This window comes from Panthera onca, chromosome D3, assembly GCF_046562875.1.
Source record: "Panthera onca isolate mPanOnc1 chromosome D3, mPanOnc1 haplotype 2, whole genome shotgun sequence".
Taxonomy (NCBI): domain Eukaryota; kingdom Metazoa; phylum Chordata; class Mammalia; order Carnivora; family Felidae; genus Panthera; species Panthera onca.
The window spans coordinates 65,310,510-65,331,717 of record NC_138350.1 but is presented as its reverse complement, the minus strand read 5'-3'; the positions used below and the strand labels follow the sequence as shown (position 1 = coordinate 65,331,717).

Genomic DNA, 21,208 nt, shown 5'->3' with positions numbered 1-21,208 from the left:
TGTGGTGGACACGTCTCGTTTTTGGCAGATTGGTTGGCAGGTCTTTTCATCCAGAAGTCACACTAAGAAAAATTTGGAATCAGAGAACTTGTAAGGGGTAGAATCTGTATTTTGTGACATGCCACCACATGACACAAAGTTAAATTCAAAGAGAATTTAAGTCTTGGGGGTTTAAGAACAGGAGGTCACCTGGTGACCCCAGGTGAATTCAGGAGAGCCCTGAGGGTCTACGGTGTGGCTGTGACCTTAGGAGGAGGAGGGACACGAAGCTGCATGGAGGCTCCACCACCAGACTTCCTGGGCGGGGCTGGGGCACCTTGGAGGTCGAGCTGCCAGGGGAGGGCAGTATAACCTGAGCATTGAAGCTCAGGGAGCTCTTTCTCTCGCTTTCCTTAGCATTCATGAGACACATCTTGAACGGGCCAAAGTATGGTGGGAGGGCCTGCACATTTGATTTGGGATTGACATCAGTTTGGAATTTCTGTGGGACAGGGCCCCTTCCTCCCTTGTCTGGGTTTGGCTTCCTTTTTCCAGACGGAGCCACAGGATTTAGGGATTGGGAAGTGGATTAGAGGCAAGCTGTGCCACCTCCTAGTGTAGGAATCGGTTTCCTGTCTCTGGACCAGTGGGCTTTCTTGCTGGGACACACCCACAGAAATGCAGCGGGAAATGGTTCCTGTCACCCTGGGGCAGCTGAGAAATAGAGATGGTCTTCATCTAAGGGTGAAGGAGCCAGGATCTTCCTCTGGAAACTGCTCTTCTGAAGACAGCCCTCTTCCTTCTTGGTCTTCCTTTCTAGCCAAACCTTTTTAGGAAACAGCCACACTTTCCTGGTCTGTCAGAGTGACCAACATGGCCCCTCTCCTGGACACTGTATTGTAATATAGCCTAAATTTGTGGCTGACACCAGATTTACTGTGGACCTTCAGTCTTCCTGGGCTGCCCTGCTCCCTGCCTTGTCTTTTTTTTTTTTTTTTTTTTTTTTTTTTTAATATTTTGAGGTAGAAAGGGTGTGAGCATTGGAGGGGCACAGAGAGAGGGAGAGAGAGTCCCAAGCAGGTTCCATGCTGTCAGTACAGAGCCCGAAGGGGGCTTGATCTCACGGTCCATGAGATCATGACCTGAGCCAAAATCAAGAGTTGGACACTTAACCGGCTGAGCCACCCAAGTGCCCCCTGCCTTGTCCTTAATCAACCTTCCTTAAGGCCCTTTGTCCACTTTCCTTTTCCTGTCCCACTCTTCTCCTCCTTCATCCCATCCTCCTCCCCCTCCTCTTCTGGTGGCAGTATGGAGGTGAGTGCCTGGGCTATCTTCAGCTCTGGGGACCCTTTGAGGTCACTTGCACACAGGACTTGGGGGTGACTGTGGAAGACAAAGGTCTGGGGGCCCAAACCCCGGGAAACCCAGAGTGCCAAGTATTTCTGTATCCTTATGTTGGCAGATCATGTTTTTCTCCCTTTAGTACATAAAATGTGACACAGAGGAAGGGGCACAGGAGAGGAGAGACATGGGAGAGAAAGCCTGGGAAAGAGGAGGCAGCATGTGGGTGTGGAAGGAGCTGGGACCACAGCTGTTTTGTCACAAAACATGTGGGAAGCTGGCCAGGCCGCTTTCCTCCTGAGACTTTCCCTATTTTAAATGGGGATAATTGCAGCTTTTCCTGTTCCCTGGGTTTACAGCAAGAAGTCCCTGAGGCCACAGAGGTGGAGGCACTGAGGAAATGTTGAGGGGATGTTATTGGGGGAGAGAGGGCTGGTAGCATTGACTTAAGCAGCCAGGGCTGGAGGCCGGACAAAGCCCAGGACCCCCGGCTCTTGGTCTCTAAGGTCCCACTGGCCTGAAGGCCCTGTGACCAGTGGGCCTGGCGTTCCCGTCCAGGCTGGCTAAGGGGCTGTATGTGAACACTCAGCCCACTGTGTGTCATTTCGTACCCAGGCAGGGCCTACCTTCAGTGTAGATGATCTCATGGACACTGTCTTCTCCTGTAGATGCATCTCGATGTAAAAGGTCACTAGCTCCTCAAGCCAGGGGAAGTGTGTCGGGCTCTTGGCACATCTGGGTGCACCTCTTCCTCCCACTGCCCATCTCCAGGGGCAACAGGTGGAGGGCTGGCAGTGGAGGGCAGTCTCTGGGCTGTCAGCAGCCCTTCTGGGGACAAACGGGCTCACATTCCCAGAGCACTGAAGGGACGGCTCTAGCTGTACGTCCTGGGCCACACTGCGGAGTCCTGTCTTGAAAACGCCAAGTCTCCTGGGTCCCTTCTCTCCCTGACAATGTGCCGACTGAGCCTGTCGCCTGTGGCTCTGGTCCTTGCCACTGACAAAGCCTGAGTGCTCCGAGATGGTCGGGTTGGGGAGGACGGCAGCTCTGCTCCACGCAGACCTCCCAGTGAGAGCTCCAAGGTCCTGGGGTCTGGTGATGGCCAAATACAGCCGCTTCACCACTCTCCCCTTTTGCCCCTGGAGCAGCCGCTTTATCTGGAGACTAAGCAGAAGGCTGCCTGTGCGCAGTAAGCAAATCGGTAGAGGGAGTGCCGGAGGGACCCTCTGCTGTCCCTTCTCTGTGTGTGCTCCCCACGGCCCAGCATGGGGTGTGAAAGCACTCCACCAGCTGCGTGTTCCTTTTAGGAATGCCACTTTGGCGGTTTCTGGGACGCCCTCCTTCAAACTGCACATACCATAAGAAGGAGCACTGGGTGGTGAGCTCGCACCCTTGGAAGTCAGCCCACCTGGAGGCAGCCTCAAACTTTAGCTTGTTTAAGAATCGCCTGGAGTCACCTGGGCCCTGGCTAGAGACGACAAGCTAAGAAAGACATTTTGAGAACTGGGGAAATACGAATGTGGGCTATACGATGATATTATTCAATTATTGTTAACATTTTCTCAAACGTGAAAATGGCATTGGAGTTATGGAGGAGAATGCTCTTGTTCTCTGGAGATGCAGCTGAGGTATTTAGAGGCAAAGCACTGTGGTGTCTGTAGTTGGCCCTGAATGGTTCACACACACACACACACACACACACACACGTGTGCACATTAGCAAATATGGCAAATGGTAGTAACTGTTGGATGTAGGTGGTGGGTACCTGGGTGGTCATCTTCCTTTTTCAGCTGTATGTGTGTGTGTGTGTGTGTGTGTGTGTGTGTGTGTGTGATTGAAAATGATCATAATACAAAGTTAGGGGCAAAAATCACATGAGCATCTGTTTAAAATTCCAGCACCCAGCCTCAGAGCTCACTTTTAGGAGGCCCAGGTAGCACTCAGGATGGGGATTTGAGCAAGCTCCCCAGGTCCTTCTGATGCAAACCACTTGACCTTCAGAAACCACTGCAGAAACACGGCTCTGAGAGCCTGGGGTCTCGAGGTGGAAACCCCAGCCCCAAAGCATGGTGGCTCCGGAGCAGGTGCAGCAGTTGGACGGGTGAAAGCAGCGTGCTGAGCAGTAGAGGGAGTCAGTGTCCTGCTTGGCCCCTTGGTTCCACCCCCCACACCACCCGCCCCATCCCCACCCCCCCCCCCCCACCCCCCACCCCCCCCCCCCCCCGCCCTGCTTCTCAGCCCTGTCGGGGGCAGCACTTACTACCATGTGGGAGCCCCCTCTAGCTGCAGCCCCAGCTCCAGCCCTCATGCTCCAGCAACTTTGGGTGGCTTCAATATCATGCTGTGTCTGACCACCTGGCCTTTTCCCAGACTGCCCTTTCCGCTTAGAATCACCTTTGTTCTCATCTTCCGACTTCCATTTTCCCCCATTTACGTGGCCGGCACGTGCCTCCTCCATGTCCCCTCCTCTAGGAAGCCTTCCCAAGACTGGGTCACTCTTCCTTCCTGTGTGCTCCCATAGCACCTTCAGCATTCTGTTGCCCTTACAGGATTCCCCGCTAACTGGTCTGTCGCTCCCTAACCTGAGAAATTTTACTGTGGAGCCCTCGGGGCTGTTGCCCATGCTTCTGGCTTCCCTCCTTCCAGGCATCGTGTAGGGCGCACTGCCCAGCCCCCTGAGGGTGAGTGTGGCATGTTGGTAGTTCTGGCCAATGAGTTATGATCTCAGGAGACCCTTGAGAGCTCTCTTTTTATCTCCAACCCAATGACCCACAACAAGAGATGGCGGGTCCTTGGGAGCCTGTGTTCCTGAGTAAGTACAGCAAGCAAAGCTCTAATACCAATCTGTGGTGGGCATGTAACTCTGGTGCAAATAAACCCTAGTTGCTTTCAGCCACTGTGATTTTGGCTTTGTTAACACAGCACAACCTAACCCAGACTGACCGAGACGCATACCTCATTCATTTCTGTATGCCCAAACACCTGGCCCAATTCCTAGCACAAAACAGATACACAGAAAATAATTGCTATCATGGCTTTTTCTTGACTGTGAAACGGGCCTCAAAGACCAGGCAGATGTTTCAAACCACACCACCCCGTGTCCCTGGTGATATGGGACTCTCCATGGAGGTGCCCAAAGTATCCTCATACGAGGAGGTACAAATTCCAACTCCTCTGACCTTCTGACAGTTCAGACAGGTTCCTGGATGGATCCCAAGTTAATCATGAGCTGCTGTCACCCACTTTCCCTGGCAAAGGCTCTGCTGAGCAAGGGAAACTTGTCACCCACTGCCCTGCTTATTAACTTGTGAAGATCCCTCTCACCTCAGGCCACCTCCCCAGCAAAGCATCAGCGAGGACCCTTCCTTATTCTAGGTGACCACCCTAGCTTTGGGAAAAGTTCTGAGGGAAAGACTGTCCCCATTGCTTCTTCAGTGCCTGGCCCGGTGGCCCTTTGCTCTTGCCAGCTTGCCCTGGGCTCAAGCACACCTCCTCCCTGTCCCCTGAGCCCAAGAACTGCAGAAGCTAAAATGCACAGGCTCACACAGAGGTGTGAACACAGAAGGCAGCACCCTGCAGTCAGTCTGCGAGGCCTCAGACAAATGCCGTGAAATCGCTGGTGTTTTTGGACCTCGCACATGCAAGGTGGATGCAGGTCATAGGTGGAAGTCACAGCCACAACTGCTTTATCCACACGAACCTGCAGCCCAGACTTCCCCTCTGACCTCTCAGCTTTCGGTCCTTAAGGACAGTGAGTCCCAGATGCTGTGAGATGATGGGTGTTTCTTTTCCCAGGGGACCCAGCTCAAGGAAGTGCAGAGCAGCCAATGGGGTAAGAGGTAGGCACAGTGTGTGAGGCAGTCACAGATGAGACCCCAGGGGGCAGGGGTACTGGGCTTCTCACCGCTGAGTTGATGTTCCTGGGACCACAGGTTTGCACAGCCCCAGACTCAAAGGTTTGCTCTCTGGAATCCTTGTTCTTGGCCAGGCTGGTGTGGGGCCCCCACTTGTCCAAGAAGTCTCTGCACGTCCCAAGGGTGCCTGCAAGGAGGAGCCCGTGGCCTCCCCCCTCCCCCCACCGCCGCCACATTTGTACATGGTTCTGTACTTCGCGAAGTCCCTTCACATCCATTATTTCTTCAGATCTTGATAGTCCTAGCAGCCAGGAGGAAAGATTATTGTCCATGTTCCAGAATGGACAAACTGAGACTCAGAGAGGTAAAAACATGCCCTAGTCGACACAGCAAGTCAGAGCCTGGGAGCCCCTCTGACCAGTGTCTTGCCCGTTTTATGATGGCGTTCTATGTAAGAAAGGGCCAGAACTTGTCTGTGAGCTTCACGCTGAGCTCACGCACACACGCACAGACACGTACACACACATACAGATTCTTTCAAAATGCTGGTCCCAGTGATGGGGGCTCTGGGACAGACATCCACGTAAGAAACCACTGAGCCTCTGTGAATGGGGTCTGGACTCCCTTTGTGGGGGGTTGCCTGGCAAGGGGCTGCCAAGGTGGCTGGCAGCCAGGAAGGGCTGTCCCAGCCAAGCCTGGCATTGGCCTTCGCTCCTCATGCTGTACAAGAGGATGCCAGTGGCCAAGGGGCTCCTCACGGTAAACATGTGGCTGCTGGTGGGTCCCGAGGGCTCATCTGGCTCAAATTCTCATAGTTGGACTCCTGAGCCTGGGGCCTGTGGACAGGAGAGAGTCGGTTGACCACCCGATACAGAAGTGGGGTCATCACCAATTGCCCAAACCATGCCCCAGCGACGGGCAGGAAGGAGAGACGAAAGGGGATTGGGGCCTATATCCAGCAGGGCTTGCGGACCAACTAAAGGGTGGAGGAAGGGTAGGGGCAGCAGCTGTGGAGCGGGGAGGAGGCTAACACAGGGGAAGGCAGCCCAGACCACAGAGGTGCTATCTTCTCGAAGGGATCTCATTGGTGGCTTCAGCTGTCTTGTGTCACATGCCCTCCAGACTGATCTCCCGGGCTTGGCCTCCTGAGCTCCAGCTGCTCTCCTGACTTTGACTTCTCCCCAGGGACATCTTTACAGGCATCTCGCACCTACATGTGAGTGCTCCCATGATCCTCACCACCACCCCCTTCTCTCTCTCTCGTCTTCATCTTAGTGGCACCCAGGGTGACAGCTCCAAACGGGGCACCCTGGCTGCCTCCCTCGCTTGTGCTGCCCACCTGGCCCTATGGTCAGCCCTGCCTTCCACCAGTCCCACCTCCCCACCTCCACCACTCGACCTCCTTCCTTGTGTCAAGCTGGCCTCAGCTTTGGTCAGCAGCCACCCCAAAGATCTCCTGGCCCCCACTCTTGTTCGGATGGGGCCACCTGTCTGCTTCAGTGATTTCTCATCGGCCCCTTTCCAGGTCGCCCCTGAGCCTTTGACTTGCCCAGTGACTGCCTCCCTCCCCTGGGGCTCTGCTGCATGGCCCTGTCCATTTCCTTCGCAGCTCTTATTTTAGAATCTAAGATGATCTTGTTTAGGTGTTTATTAAATTCTCCACATCATGTGAGTTTTCTGAGGTCAGGGAGTTTTGCTGTAGCGTTAGCATCCAAAACAGCGTCTGGTACGTGGTAGGTACTCAATAAATATTTGAACACTCAGCTTTCTGATTTAGGTGCCTTTAGCAAAGAAAAGGGACATTGCACAGGTTTCCAAGAATGTGGGGGATAGTTGGCCAGGCAGCTGGAGAGAGGGGACTGGGCTGGCATTATGGTTTTTCCAGCCCTCAGGGCACAGGCAGGGATGGAGTTATAGGAATGCCAGGGCTTGTCCAATGGGCCTGAAAGGCTGTGTTCCGCCTCCCCGCTCCCCAGCATCCCAGGCACACTGCCCAGGGTCAGTGAATTGGATTCTTTCTTCTTCAACACAGACTTCCACATGAGCAGACACTGGGAGAGAAGGGGAGCCTGGACACGAGGGTCAGCACTTCCTAGATTAAACCCTCTGAACCTCTAATGGCATTTTGTTTGTGAAACCTTCAGCTTTGGGGGAGAATCAGTGCCCCCAGGTGGCTTTTGTGTGAGTCTGCCTGTTCTACAATGCTTAGGAGAACAAGAGGAGACACAGCCTTGAGGAATCACATCTAGGTGTGGACATAAAACAGAAAAATGGCCCTGCAGCACCAGGAAACCAGGCGCGTCTGGGAGAGATGCCAGGGCGAGGCTCAGACTGTAAATGCTGGGGGTGGGGTGGGGAGAGCAGGTCACCGTGGCCTGGTCAGGCCAGGAAGGACTTGGGAGACCGAAGAGGAAGGCTTTGGAAGGCCACAGGGAGGGTCTAAACCCTGGTCAAGGTCCAGCCCCCAGTCCTGCCCTTTGCCGTTCTTTATCCTTACGGCACGAGCCTTGAGAAGCCTGCATGCCTTGCTTGGCCAGTGGGGACTAGAGCCGGGTGGGTGAGGGCAGGGTACTCACCGTGGTGGGGTGTCCTGGGCAACTGGGTGCTCTGTGTAGGGACAGAGAGACAGAGAAAGAGAGAGGAGAGGCATGAATCTCCATGGTCGTCGCAGGCTACAGGCGCTGGCTGCCCACCCTACCCCACTGTGGAAAGTGGTCTGAAGGGACGTGTAACAAACATTAGCTGGCAGGGGGTGAAGTGGCCTGGCAGATGACCAGGAGTTAATGAGGAGGAGCGTGGAGTGAGGAGCGGCCCGGCAGAAAGACCCGCCTTTCTGAGGACCGTGCAGCACAGAATGCTTGGTGGGTGTGAAGAGCCAGCAAGACGGACGGCACAGCCACAGGAAAGGAGGCAGCAGCCAGGGCAACTGTGACAAATTTTGGATTTCATCCCAGGAGAGACTGAGGCCGGTGCTGCTGACCTGGGCCTGAGAGGCTCTGGGAAGCCCCTCTCTGGGGCACGAGCAAATTTCCCAGCCAGCTCAGCAAGAGAAGCGTGGGGTGAGCAGCAGCTCCTGAGGACACCCTGTTAGCTCACACTTCCTCACCTCTGTGTTTGCTGTTCCCTCTGCTGGGAACACCACCAGCTCCTTGTTTGCTTTTCTGAGTTAGCTCTCACCTTCCCTCCTGGCCCCCATCCAGATGTCCCACCAGAGTGAGGCCTGCCAGTCTGTGCTTGGGTGGTACCTGGGCTCCAGGACAGCCCTTCCCCCTGCAGACTGGGCACCTCTTACTCAGCTCTGTATTCCTAGCACCTACACAGCACACAGTAGGTCCTCAAGATGCTTACTGTAACATAAGGGAATGGTGCTATCTGGGAAAGCCTCACGTGTGGTGGAGTCATTTATGGGGTGCCGCCAAAAGGGCGGCGCTATACTTTCTGGGTCTCTATCTCTGTGCCTCTGGCTAGAGGCAAGTTCCGTAACCTCTCTGGGCTCCGCTTCCTTGGTGTAAAACAAGGTCCTGCTAGTTCCCACCTCCTGAGCTTTACGCAGGGAGAGGAGAGTGAGTTGGAGCACGGGTGCAGAAAGTCTGTTTGGGCTGGGTTACGCCAGGTGGTCAGCCGGGCGGCCTTACTTAGAAGGAGAGCCCCTGCCCCTCACACCCACCCTGGCCCGGGGGTGCACCCACCTGGGCGGCGGCGAGCGACGGCGCGCGCGGCCAGAACGCCGAGCAGCAGCAGCGCCTTGAGGCCGAGCGCCCCGAGCGGGAGGGCGAGCGCCGAGGCCCCGGAGGCGCCGTGGAATCGGAACAAGTAGACGCTGGCCTCCGCGCGGCCCAGGCTGTTGGACGCCGTGCACGTGTAGCGGCCGTCGTGGACCAGCGCGGGCAGCTCGGCGGTCACCTGGTGGCCGGGATCCTGTCTCTGACCCGGGCCCCGCACGGCGGCCGAGCCGTTGCCCAGGGCCGGGCCGGACCAATCTAGGACGGGCGGCGGCTCCCCCTCGGCCGTGCAGAGCGCGCGGAAGGAGTGCGCCGGCCCCGGCAGCACCGAGAGGTTGATGATCCGCGGGGCGGCTGCGGGCAGCGGCCAAGGGGTCGAGGGAGAAAGCGAATCCTGGTCAGAGCAGAGGGGGGAAAGGGCAAGGGCAAGGGGGACCCCTCCCAGTCCCGTTTAGTCACCAAGAGATTTGGGGGTGGTTGGCTCAGAGAAGAGGGAGTAGGCGCTCTAGCGCCACGGTGCCTGGGTCCCAATAGAGATGTGGCCTTGGGCAAGTTATTCCGAAGCTCCGTGCCTCAGTTTCTTCATGCGTAAAATGGGGATCGTTTTCTTTATGGGGTCGTTGGGATTTGGCAAGTTAATACATGTGGGGTGCTTGGATTAGGGCGTGGCCCATTAGCAAATGCGCACTCAACGGTCGTTATTGTTGCGGTAGCTCAGGGCTGGGGACTGTCTGCTGGTAGGGGTTCAAGGGCACTTCCCACTCCCAGACAAACTGTCAGTGGCAGGGTGGCGAGGGCCCTGGGGAGAAACTGAAATGCACTCGGAGAGGCAGCCCGGCCAGCCCAAGGGCACATGGGAAGTTCGTGGCAGAGCCAGACTGGAGCCCAGAACCGGATCCCCACGGCAGCGGGGTGGGGCTAGGATATTTAAAAGCTCCCCAGCTAATTCCAGTGCACAGCCAGGGTTGAGAACCACTGTTCTAGGGACCGGGGATCCTGGTGCCCACTTCTTTATGCCAGGGTCTAGCAAAATACTGGGCACTGTGGGCTCCCTGGGCATCCCCCCCCCCCCCCAGGGGGCTGTGGGTGCCCTTCAGTGCACAGAGCACACATCCCATTGCAGCCTTTGCCGTATTCAGGATGACTGTTCGACTCGTGCTTCTCGCCCCCTAGACTGCGAGCTCCTGGGAACATTCACTCTCTGCGCGCTTCATTACAGTGTCCATTCCCGGGCCCCATTCAGCCCTTCTCCGAGCAAGCGGTCTGCATTTTTAACTAGTTCCCACGTGGCTCGTAGCCATCGCCAGTGAGCACCCCCCCCCCCCCCCCCCCCGCCTGCCCTAGAGAGATGGGCTGTGTATTGCTCCCCTTTCTATGCCCCGGCGGGCGCAGTGCCGGCACCCGGAAAGCCCTCTGGACGGGGCGGGGAAGGGGGCCGGGACAAGGGCACGGCGCTCACCGGTCACGCGGAGCCGGATGCCGTGGCGGCTCTCGTAGCGGTCGTGGACGTCGCCGGCGAACTCGACGCGGCAGAAGTAGCGGCCGTCGTCGGCCAGGGCGAGGCGCTCGACGCGCAGCGACAGGTCGTTGCGGCGCGGGTTGCCCAGCAGCCGGAAGCGGCCGTGCAGGCTCAGCGCCGTCTGGCAGAGCTCGCTGCCCCGCGCCGCCGCGCACCGGAACACCTGCGGGCCCGCGTACGCCTCGCCCGCGCGCCAGATGGCCGTGAGCGGCCCGTCGTAGTGGCGGTGCGGGTGCGTGAAGGTGCAGGGCAGCACGGCCGCCTCGCCCGCCGCCGCGCTCACCTCGGCCGGCACATGCATGGACCAGCGCTGCGTCGGCGCACCTGCGGGCAGGCGGCCGGGAGCGTCAGCCCTGCCCTGGGGCCGCGCCGGCCGCCATCCCTCGGACTCTGGGGGGCGGGGGGAGGGGAGTCCCCACCGGGAGGTTTGGAAACCTTAGGACTCTGGGAGCGTCTCCCACCTGGGGGCCCAGAAGCCCACCCCGTGACCGTGACCCGAGAGGCATCTCCCGGGACCTTGTCTCCCCGGACTCTTGAGGTGCCTGGGACTATTTGCCTCATTCGGGCGGTCCCACTTCACCGACAGGCCCCTTGACCCCATACTCTTCCCTAACCCCTGCCCTGCTGGAGAAAAGCCCTGGATTCCATGGTTACATTACAGTCCCAAGACCCCCGCGGTAGTGATAACAAAAGCACTTACTGTGCACCTCCGTGTCGAGCAAGTTCCTGGTAGTATCTCTTTTAGTTCTCACAAATGATCCTAGATGTAAGCACAGTTATTCCTGGGTTGTATGTAATAAACTGAGGCAAAGAGAAGTTGAGTGATTACATAAGGTCACACAGCTAGGAAGCAAAGCCGGAATTCAGACTCAGGACTGCCTGATTCCACAAACGCATGGAACCTTGGGGCTCATCCAAGGAGACCAACACTCCCATTTACAGAGGGGAAACGGGCCTTGGCAAGGGATGGTATGTTTTGAACTTAACGTGTTGAACGCGGTGAGATTCTTTGAGAATCCAGGTCAACCGAAATGGGCTTCCCAAAAGGCCGGATGAGCTGAGAGACCAAGAGTGGTAGACCATTGCGCTGCCTTCTTGCTCTGCGCAAGCGCCTTTGGGCTGTTTCCTCACCTCCTGTGTTGTGAGCCTCTGAAGTATGGTTGAGCTAGGGTCTGGAAGCTGTGCTCTGCCTTCAGCTTGAAGATGACGGGAGAGCCTCTGCCCCTGTTGTTGCATATGTGTGCTGCTTTGGGGAAGGGGTGAGCAGGTGGGTGGGTGGGTGTTGGACCTGGGCCTTGGAGGATCAGGATAGGGGTGGTGTCTCCCTGAGGAGGGAGGACAGGCTGCTAGTTCTACCCAGCTACAACCCTGAATGCAGTTCACAAAAGGGATCCTTAGAGGGAATAATATACCCACTCTGGTATTTCCCAAGAGCTTTGTAATTTACACAATTCTTTTGTATACATCATGTCACATGACCCCCAAAACACCCTAGGGGAGAATGACTCGGGGAACTATTGTTATAGATGCGAAAATGGAGTCCCAGAGTCACACAGACAGATGATGGGAGAAACCCAGCTTTGCTGACTCCATGTCCAGTGCTCTTTACTCTTTGGGGGTAGCTCATGTCCTGGTTTGGAATCCCCCCGGCCCACAGCCAGTTACCATCCGTCCTCCAAGAAGCCCATCCCATCTATGAATTATCTACAGGTCAGGACATTTCTTCTGCATAGAACCAACATCTGCCACTACCTACATGACCCTCTTTGGAGCGTGCACATCCTCTCACGGTGATGGCCCTTCTGGGACCCCAGCATGGCTATCCTGGACCCATCAAGTCTTCCCTTCTCTGGTGGAAGTCCCGGGGCCTCCCCTGCTCCTCCCCTTCCTCACTGCCCGCTTGGTGCTCTCCATGCAACGTAGTGTCCTGAGCCGGGGACTCCAGGTATGTGCTGCAGGGGTGTATGTTGCACGTGTTCCTGCAGGAGTGTGCCGCGGATGTGCGCTGTGGGGGTGCTGGGCCAGCAGAGTGGGGTACGAATTGGGTTGTGCGAGCTTTGCCTCGTATAAAATGACACTTTGGGCTTGTGCCGAGCTTGCAATCCAGTAAAACCACAAGTTCTTTTTTCACGCGATCTGCTTATAAGCCAAATTTCGTTTCCTCTAAACAAGTGGAATTATGCTTTTGAACCCAAGTGGAGGACTTGACATTTACCTCTACTAAGAGCTTGTTTGCTCAGTTGTTAATAATCAAAGGGCCTAGTTTCAAATCTGAGAAACCCTTCCTGAAGGTTTTGCTGGTTTACTCAGTACCTCCAGCTACAGAAACGGTTTCCCCACTCTTGAGGCTCAGTCCCTGCCTCAGTTTCCCTACACTTCTCACCCTCTGTAACCTCAGCGTCTTTTGAGCTTCTGCATCTTGCAGGCATCCTGGAGCCAGGTACTGATTCCCCAGAGGTATTTTTTTTTGCTATTGTGCATTCATCAATTAGGAGGTGTTTATCAGACATGTCCCACCCTAAGCCAGGCACTTGGATACAAGCCAGGGTTACAAAGATCAATAGGTTACCTTATCAGCCTGCTGGAGCTCACCACTCAGAAAGGGAGACAGATCTGTGAACACATAATTACACTACAGCCTGCCAGGTGCTCTAATGAGGGACACGAACAATGTTCCCTCTGTCTGAACAAGTTTCCTGGCTCATATCATTCACCAACTTCCTCCCAGTCATCCCCAGGTCTCTGCTGAGTCTTCCTTCCTACAGAGGGAGGGCTTCCTCGAACCCCAAGGCTGGGTCTGGCACCCTTGCCTTCAGCCTCTGGCCTGGCAGAGGTACATCCTCCAGGCATCCAGAAGCTCTGGGAGGACAGGGACCACGTATGTGTGGTCGTATTTGGGTCATCACTGCCTAGCATGGCACTTGCCACAAACCAACTGATGTTGAATTGGATTGCTGTAGAAGGGCGGAAGGGAGGGTAATCAGGCTGGCAGGGGAGGGTGGTGTGGCTGGGGGAAGAGGAAGAGGTGTGCAAGTATTAGGCAGCGAATGCTTGGAGGACCAGCAGATCCTCGAGAAAGAAGTGGGATTTTCTAAGATTTGGTGTAGATGGAAGGTGCTCTAGGCAAAGGGAGGTAAGGACATGAGCATAGAGATTGCGGGCATGACGAGATAAGGGAGCCAGAGGACACAGTGCTTTGGGTGCTCACTGGGAGATATTCCTCATTTCATTTCATATGTACAACGACCCAATGAGAGACTCGCGATAGCCTCTTTTGGGGAAGAGAGAACTGAGGCTCAGAGAGGCCACGTGACTGCCCAAGTTCACTTGACTCACCAGAAGCAGAGCCAAGGCTTCCCCGTTGGTGGCTCACGTTTCTACTCTGTCCTGTGTGCTGTGTCGCTTGGGGATGACAGTCTAGTTTGGAACATCCTGAAGTGGGATACAGATGGTCTGCCACGGCCTCTCCCTCCCTGGGGGCTTTGCTCTAGGAGCAGAGAGGGCACACAGAGGCCCTTTCAGCCAGTGTGAGGATCTTGGCTCCAGTTAGGGGGAGATTTGTGTTTCCTGTTTACCTGCTGGATGGTGTTTCAAGAGGAAAGCACCTGGACTCCCTGTTACATGGAGACTTTGGACACATCCACTCAGGGACTCAAGGGGAGGGTGGGAGGTCCTGGCAGGAACTGCCCAGGGAGCACATGCATTTGCTTTGGCAGGAATCCAAGCTCCCCAGCATCCTGTGACATTTGTCATTCCCTCTGGCAGCTCATGCCCGTCTTTAGGACAAGGGAGGGATGACTCCTGAACTAAAACCATGCCCCCTTATTGTGGAGTTTCTAATCTCCTTGCCTCAGGACTATTAGCCTCTGGGGACAGCAAGAGACCCACATTCTTCTCACTGTCCACCTTCACCACTCAGTGGTGGGCCACAGGGCATGCTGGCAAGCTTTCCTGCTTTGGCACAGCTGGACCTGGGTGACAGTCTCACTTGTGGTCATTCTTTCCTGGGCTCTTATGAGCACCCAGTCTGAGCCTGGCACTGTTCTAGGCTCACTCACTTATGGGTGATCTTTGGGCAGGTTACTTACTGTCCCAGGTCTCAGACTCCTCTGCTGCAAAATGGGGCACCTAATAACCTTCCTCATGGGCTTGAAGGTTGAATGAAGTCACACGTGTAGCTCGCCCAGCAAATGCTCAGTGCACGTCAGCCCCCTTCTCTCACCAGCCCTGCCAAGGGAGGGTGGGGGAGTGGGGGTGCTGAGCAGTGGCGGGAAGTGCTCTGGGCACACACCTCAAGCCGATGCAGCAGGGGTGAAGATAGGGAACGCTGACATCGCACCTTTGGCAGCTCAATTTAGCATCTTAGGGACCGTGTGGGCAGTCAGGGCGGACCGTGCCTCCCAGGGGATGGCCACGTGGTGCTCAGAGCTGGAGTCCTTCAGACCTCCCCAGTGCTGCCGCCCCCTCGGCCCCATGATGGCTGACATCACCAGCAGACGGGCAGCCACTCTCATGAGGCTAGTGATCTGTAAGGGGGCCACCCTCCTTGGGGACATTTGGCATGCTAGCAGGGGTGTTCTCAGGGAGTGACTCCGGCGGTAGCCTCTTGGGCATGGTGGCACCTGGAGTGTCAGGAGAGGGCATTTGAGGGCAAGGGGAGATGTTCCTCTTGGCCAGCAAACCTCACCAGGGAGGTGTGTGGGTTCAACTGGGGCACACTGCCTTCCGTCCACTTCTCTCCTGCCTGCGTTTGCTCCCAGCAATTCTTTTTGGGGCCTGTGTGTTGTGCAGATAGGTTGTCAGTGGAGAAAAGGGAAGAAAGGGCTGCGGACTGGGGAGGGGGGTGGAGTGACAGAGAAAACAGGAAACCCATCTTTCAGTGTGAGCTGGGCCAAGAAGTTTCTAGGGAAGGGATGAGGAGCAGGGATGCATGAGGGAAAGGCCTGGCTGTTCTCCTGACCTCGGGGTTATCCAGGCTTCTCCCGTAGCCTTGCCTCTTGGCCACACGGTTGTGGACGTGGCCCCGCTTGCCTGAGCTACAGATGGAGAGCCTCAGCTGACCGTGCCCCGTGGCCAGTGTCTGCCCCAGGGCGCTGCTCTCCCAAGTTCCCACTCAGCCTGTCTCTGCCCGTGCTCCCCTGGCCTTCTCAGGGGGTCGTGCTCCCTGTCAGTCCTTCTCCACCCCAGGTGGGACTTCTCAGCCCAAGCTACTGGCCACAGTAGCCGCCAGGAGCAGAAGCATCATCCTGGCTTGGGGAACTCTCCCATTTCCCCCCGGACCCATGACAGCAGCCCATCTCCTCCTTGGCCTCTCCCCGCACCCCATGTCCTTGCTCACTACTGAGATTTGTCTTGCCTTTTGGTTTGTTTTGCAGCAGTGGTTCAGAGCTAATAAATTCCTTTGAGCACAAGCTTTGCTCTGGACTCCCCACCGCTGCATGTGGATGGTGTAAAGGTTGGGGCTTGCACTCAGAACCCTCTGGTTCAACCCAGGCTGTGACAGCCCAGAAAAGTTACTCGACTTCCACTGGCCTCCCTAAACAGGCACAGGGGTCCTTGCACTGCAGAGCTGGGGTGAAGAGTAGATGAGCTGCTTGTCAGGGCCTGACAAGGAAGCCCTTGAGGGTGACAGCGACTATGATCGCTCTACCTACTTATCAGAGGCTTGTGGACCAACTGCAGAGTTGTCCAAAGTCACCCAAATGGTCAGAGCTCCCAGACCATTGTTCTTTCCACCTGTATGTTCCCTGGCATCTCCAGCTTTCTGAAAGCAGATCCGTGGGGAGCCAGACGGGAAAGACAAGAAGACAAGGGAGAGTGTGTGTGTGAGCCCCTGGGAGATTAGGGGCTGCCCCAGGGCACTGGGTGCTGAGGATGGGTGGCATCGGTAAGAAGAAGGGCACAGAAAGGGGGGGGGGTTTCCTGGACAAATTCCTCCCACTTTGTTTTTGCCCACGGCCTGCCCTGGCCCTATGCTCAGAGATGCAGCTGGGGGGCAGAATGTGACACGCGGGGACCCTGCTCACGCAACACCTCAGGCTTCCACATTGCAGTCTAACCCAGCCCGGTCGTCCGGCCTCTTGCCCAGGCCTGGTGCCACACGGAGAGGCTCATAGGTGAACGGTACCAGAGGGGTCTCAGAAAGTGCGACCCTGCTCACCCTAGTTCCGTGAAGCAGCTGCCAGTATGAGAAAAAGGGATCCCCTCCCCAAGACGCCTCAGCCTCCCTGGGTAAATCTCAGTACATGGCAGGAACACTTGCGTGGTTTAAGTTTTGTTCTTGGACACGTGACCGCTCATACTTCCTCTAAGTGTTTTTGTCTTTGACTGATTCATAGCCCCTGACCCTCAACAGGAGAAAAGAAATAAACCAAAACAAGCACCCCCCACCCCCACCCCGCCAAAGCTAGCCTCTCTCAAGGGTATGTGACTTCAACAAGATTTCCTTGCCATTTCCTTGCACAATCACTGAGCACCAGGACTGTGCTGGGGGCTTTTATATACATGATCTAATTATCCTTCACAGCACCCCAAGAGGCACCGGGGACCCCACTTTGCTGATGCTCAGAGAAGTTAGGCAACCTTCCCAGGGCCACATAGGTAGTAAATAGCAGAGCCAGGATTTAAAGCTGTGTATGATGTCAACACTTATGCCTGAACTGCTCTCTTATCAGCCCAAAATCCGGGCAGGGTCACCTTCTCCAGCCCCCACCCTCTAAGTGGCACCCTAAATCATCCCAGGGAGGCAGCCGAGTTAGGGCACTCTGGGAAAAGAAAGCCTCTCCCCTATCAGCCCCCACTGGAGGGCTCTGTCAGGGGACAACGGGCAGTGCAGGGTGGGGACTGGGGTCGGTCCAGTCTAGAGCCACACATCCCAGCCCCACCCTACACCACACTTACCAATTAAAGTGGCCAGCACTTCTAAGAGCTCTGTAGGCAGGTGCTCTTATCCAAACCCGACCTGAACTGGACTCTGCCTCTGTTGAATGCTCAAGAGGAAGGAAAAGGAACCTAAGGTGTGGGAGTGTATAATCCAGTCATGGAGACAGGACTCCAAACAAGGAATGTTGCCTAACAGCTTAGAACACCATGATATCAGAGATCACTAATGTGGCACATGACGGCCAGTGGCCATGCACATGGAGGCACTGACGCTGAGTCCAGGGACATATCCACAGGAGGGATGTCGCAGGCGGGGGTCCGGGAAAGGACTGAGGTTTGGGCCAAGGGGCTCGGAGGATGGCCTTTGTCATTTATCCCGATTACCCTCAACTATGTTGAACATCAGAATGACCTGAGAAGATGGTTGAAGATTCAGACTTCTGGGCCCTGTTGCCTGATATTCTCATTCTGCAGGACTGGGGTGGAGCCCAAGGATCTGCATTTAAACAAATACTCTCTTCCCACTGAAATGCTGCTACTGATGGTCAGTCGGTAACAGCAACACCGTTCCCAGGGACACGAACTCACTGAGCTCAGTGCCAATGACGTCGTTACCTAAGCCTGCGGCAAAGGGTTCCCATTCACGCCTTGGGGTTCCCCCTGGGCGGTCAGGATGCCCTCTATCGGTTGCCCTGTTCCCCATGTGAAATCATCCCCACTCTTCCCCCAAACCCGTTTTCCCTCTGAGCTGTGCCCATCGTGACACAAAGCACTTGGATGACCGCAACACCCGAAGTCCCTTCAGAGCCTGGACTGTCCGCGCCAAAGCTTGCCCACTATCTCCTTGGATCCTCACAGCGGTGGCTGAGCCGGTGGCCTTTCTACAGGTGGGGCTCAGAGAAGTCAGAGGATTGCCTAAAGTCACCGGAACCCAAGATGACACCCGGGCTTGAACTTGTGGTTTCTGTCAAAGCAGCTTCCCTAAGTGCAACCCGGTTGTCCCAAGTTCAAGGAGAGAAGAGTGTACCTAAGATTCTGTGAGCATCTATTCTGTTCTGAGCAGGGGCCACAGAGAAAAGTGGGAAACTTACCTATAGGGAGGATGCCCACCAAGCAGGCCAGGAGCCGGAGGGACCATTCCATGCTGTGAGTGTCTGGAGACCCCAGACCAGCCGCACACTCGCCTGGGCCACCAGCGAGAAGCCTCCCTGATGAGGAGAAGGCAGGTGAGGGGGTGGGCTGCGTGCCCAGGCCTGTGCCCCTACTGGGCTCCAGGCTCCAGGGGAACTGGGGAGAGGCAGTTGGGCAGTCTGGATATGATCAGATGAAGCCCGTGGGGTTTAGTCATGTGGAAAACCAACAGGGGAACCACTCAGATGATTTTCCAGGACAGGAAACAGAGAAGCACTTGAGGAAGAGGAAGGACCCTTTCCTGGGGCCACTGGTCCCTTTGAAAAAAGTGCTGCTCTTTTGCTGCCTGCCCTCTCTTCCTCCCTTCTTCCCTTCGTCCTCTCTCTCCCTCTACCCGCCTCCCTTCCCCCTTCCCCTTCTCCCTTCCTTCCCTCTTCCTCCCTCTTTCTACCCTCCCCTCCCTTCCATCTTACCTCCCTTCCTTTCCTCCCCCCTCCTCCCTCTCTCATTCTACCTTCCTTTCTCCCTCCCCCACCCCTCCTCCCTCCTCCTACCACCCTCTTCCCTCCCTCCTCCTTTCTTTCCCTCCTTTTCTTCTCTACATTTTTAGTGTGCCAGCATGGGTTTTCATTTTGATGAAGCTATCTTCCTGTGGCCATGCTGATTCTGAAGTGGTGATTATTCACAGAAGAAAAGTCCTCTCCAAAATGTAGTCATCATTGACAATGGTTACATTACCAAGCAGCATAAAAGGAAAATAGTACACTTATAAGCAAATCAATCCAGACAAACTTGTCAAAATGCTCAGAACATCAAAATGTCAGATAGAAATATCCTACCACAGGGGCAGAATCTCGGCATCTGTGCCAAGGAGATAATCAGAAAGCTGAACAGAAAAAACGGCCAGGTAGGAGGCTGGCCAAGGTGAGTCAACGCTTGGGGAGAGGGAAATGTTTTAGTTAGGATAAATGCTAATCTGTTGAGAGAGAGAGAGAGAAGTTCTCAAATACAATAGATTTTTTAAAAAATGGAAGTTGATTTCTGTCCCATATATCAGTCCCAAGGTGAGCGATTTACGTAGGCAGGTGGCCTTGCTTCTCCAGGTCATTCAGGGATCCAGGTTCAGTCCTACTGTTACTTCCTCACCCCCTTCTCCATTGTTAATGCCCTTAAGGCTGAAGGTGGCAATCAGGCTTGTTCAAGAGGAAAGATAGAAACTCTACTTGGCTTGTCTTTTTGGTTATCCATGATCCAAAAGCTGTAGACATCACATCCACTCACCTCCATTGGCCACACCCATGGCAAGGGAGCCCTGGAAGTGTGGTCTCTAATGAGGTGATGCTATGGTCAAGCTAAAATTTATTACCATGGAAGAAGGAAACAGATGTTGATGGGTGGTTACTTGTCTCTGCCCCAAGTGTTTGCTATAACTCTAGAAAACTAAACTTTGGAAAACAATCAATTCCATAAACTCTAAAATGTCCTTGAAGGATGCACCCTTATTTTATATACAACTGAGAGAGAAAAAAACTTTGTACCTTTTTATAATCGTAAGATGCCATTGGCTGTAACATGTATCAGAATTCAGAAATGTTAAAAATGTGAAAAAAATGAGCATCTTAGAATTGATGAAATATAGTTCCTTTTTGGCTTTTTGGTAACATATTCTCAACAACAAGAGCCTTTTCAGGGGCACCTGGGTGGCTCAGTTGGTTAAGCAACCGACCCTTGATTTTGGCTCAGGTCATGATCTCACCATTCATGGGTTCAAGCCCTGCATGGTGCTCTGTGTGGACAGCAGAGAGCCTGACTGGGATTCTGTCTCCCTTTATCTCTGTCCCTCCCTCGATGCTCCCCTCCCCCCCCCCCCCCCCCCCCCCCCCCCCCCCGCAGGGCACTCACCACTCACATCTTTCTCTCTCAACAGTAAATAAATAAGCATTACAAAAACAGAAAAAGAAGAAAGGACTTTTCAGAGGGGTCAGCCTGTCCTCCCTATGCTAGGAGGAGCCACAGAGAAGAGATGTATGTCTGTGTCTAGACCAGGGTTTTACAGATACTCTTTCTCAGATCAAGGAGGTTTTTTGTTCTGTTCCTGGTTTGCTGAGAGTTGTTAACGTGAATCTAGTGTTGAATTTTCTCAAAAAGTTTTTCTGAGATAATTCTAAGATTTTGTCTCTTTAGTGAATTACATTGATTTTTCCAAGTTGAACCAGCCTTGTGTTCCTGAGATAAACCACACTTGATCATGAAGTATTATCCCTTCTACATATTTCTGGGTTCAGTTTGCTAACATTTTATTGAGGATTGTTTAATTGTGTCCATGAGGGATATCGATCTGTAGTTTCTGTTTCTTGTAGTGTCTTTGTCTGGTTTTGGCTTTAGAGTAATGCTGACCTCATAAAATGATTCAGGAAATGTATCCTCCTCTTCTGTTTTCTGAAAGAGATTATGAATTGACATTATATCTTCATTAAACATTTGGTGGATTCCCCAATCATCTGTGCCTAGAGGTTTTTTGTTGTTATTGTCGGAAAGTTGAAACCTATGAGTTTAAGGGCACCTGGGTGGCTCAGTCAGTTGAGTATCTGACTTTGGCTCAAGTCATAATCTTGTGGTTCATGAATTTGAGTCCCACATCGGGCTGTCTGCTGTCAGCACAGAGCCTGCTTCAGATCCTCTTACCCCGCTCTCTTACCCTCCCCCGCTTGTGCTCTGTCTCTCTCTCTCACTCTCTCTCAAAAATAAACATTTAAAAAAGAGGAAAAAATACCAGTTTA

General features: G+C 54.5%; 1 protein-coding gene across 2 annotated transcripts; it reads right to left on the bottom strand.

Moving 5' to 3' along the window:
* Positions 1-5,588: 5,588 nt before the first annotated feature.
* Positions 5,589-18,916, bottom strand: SIGLEC15 (sialic acid binding Ig like lectin 15). Of its 2 annotated transcripts, none has more exons than XM_060613736.2 (6): positions 18,389-18,916; positions 11,116-11,175; positions 10,356-10,739; positions 8,864-9,250; positions 7,751-7,781; positions 5,589-6,010 (listed from the first exon to the last, which is right to left on the bottom strand). In XM_060613736.2, exons 1-6 carry the CDS (start codon positions 18,438-18,440, stop codon positions 5,929-5,931), a joined length of 996 nt encoding a protein of 331 aa, XP_060469719.1. In that variant the 5' UTR covers positions 18,441-18,916; the 3' UTR covers positions 5,589-5,928. The 2 variants fall into 2 exon arrangements, with proteins under 2 accessions (XP_060469719.1, XP_060469720.1); XM_060613737.2 differs by lacking the exon at positions 18,389-18,916 and adding an exon at positions 17,316-18,382.
* Between the last annotated feature and the right edge of the window lie 2,292 nt (positions 18,917-21,208).

Excerpts from the sequence above, each read along its gene's own strand:
- SIGLEC15 (XM_060613736.2), bottom strand. The coding sequence starts at position 18,440 with ATGGAATGGTCCCTCCGGCTCCTGGCCTGCTTGGTGGGCATCCTCCCT. Across the intron at positions 11,176-18,388 it reads GGTGGGCATCCTCCCTATAG|GATCATTTGTGAGAACTAAA; the intron begins GTAAGTTTCCCA and ends GCTTACATCTAG. Across the intron at positions 6,011-7,750 it reads GCCCAGGACACCCCACCACG|GCCCCAGGCTCAGGAGTCCA; the intron begins GTGAGTACCCTG and ends TCCTGTCCACAG.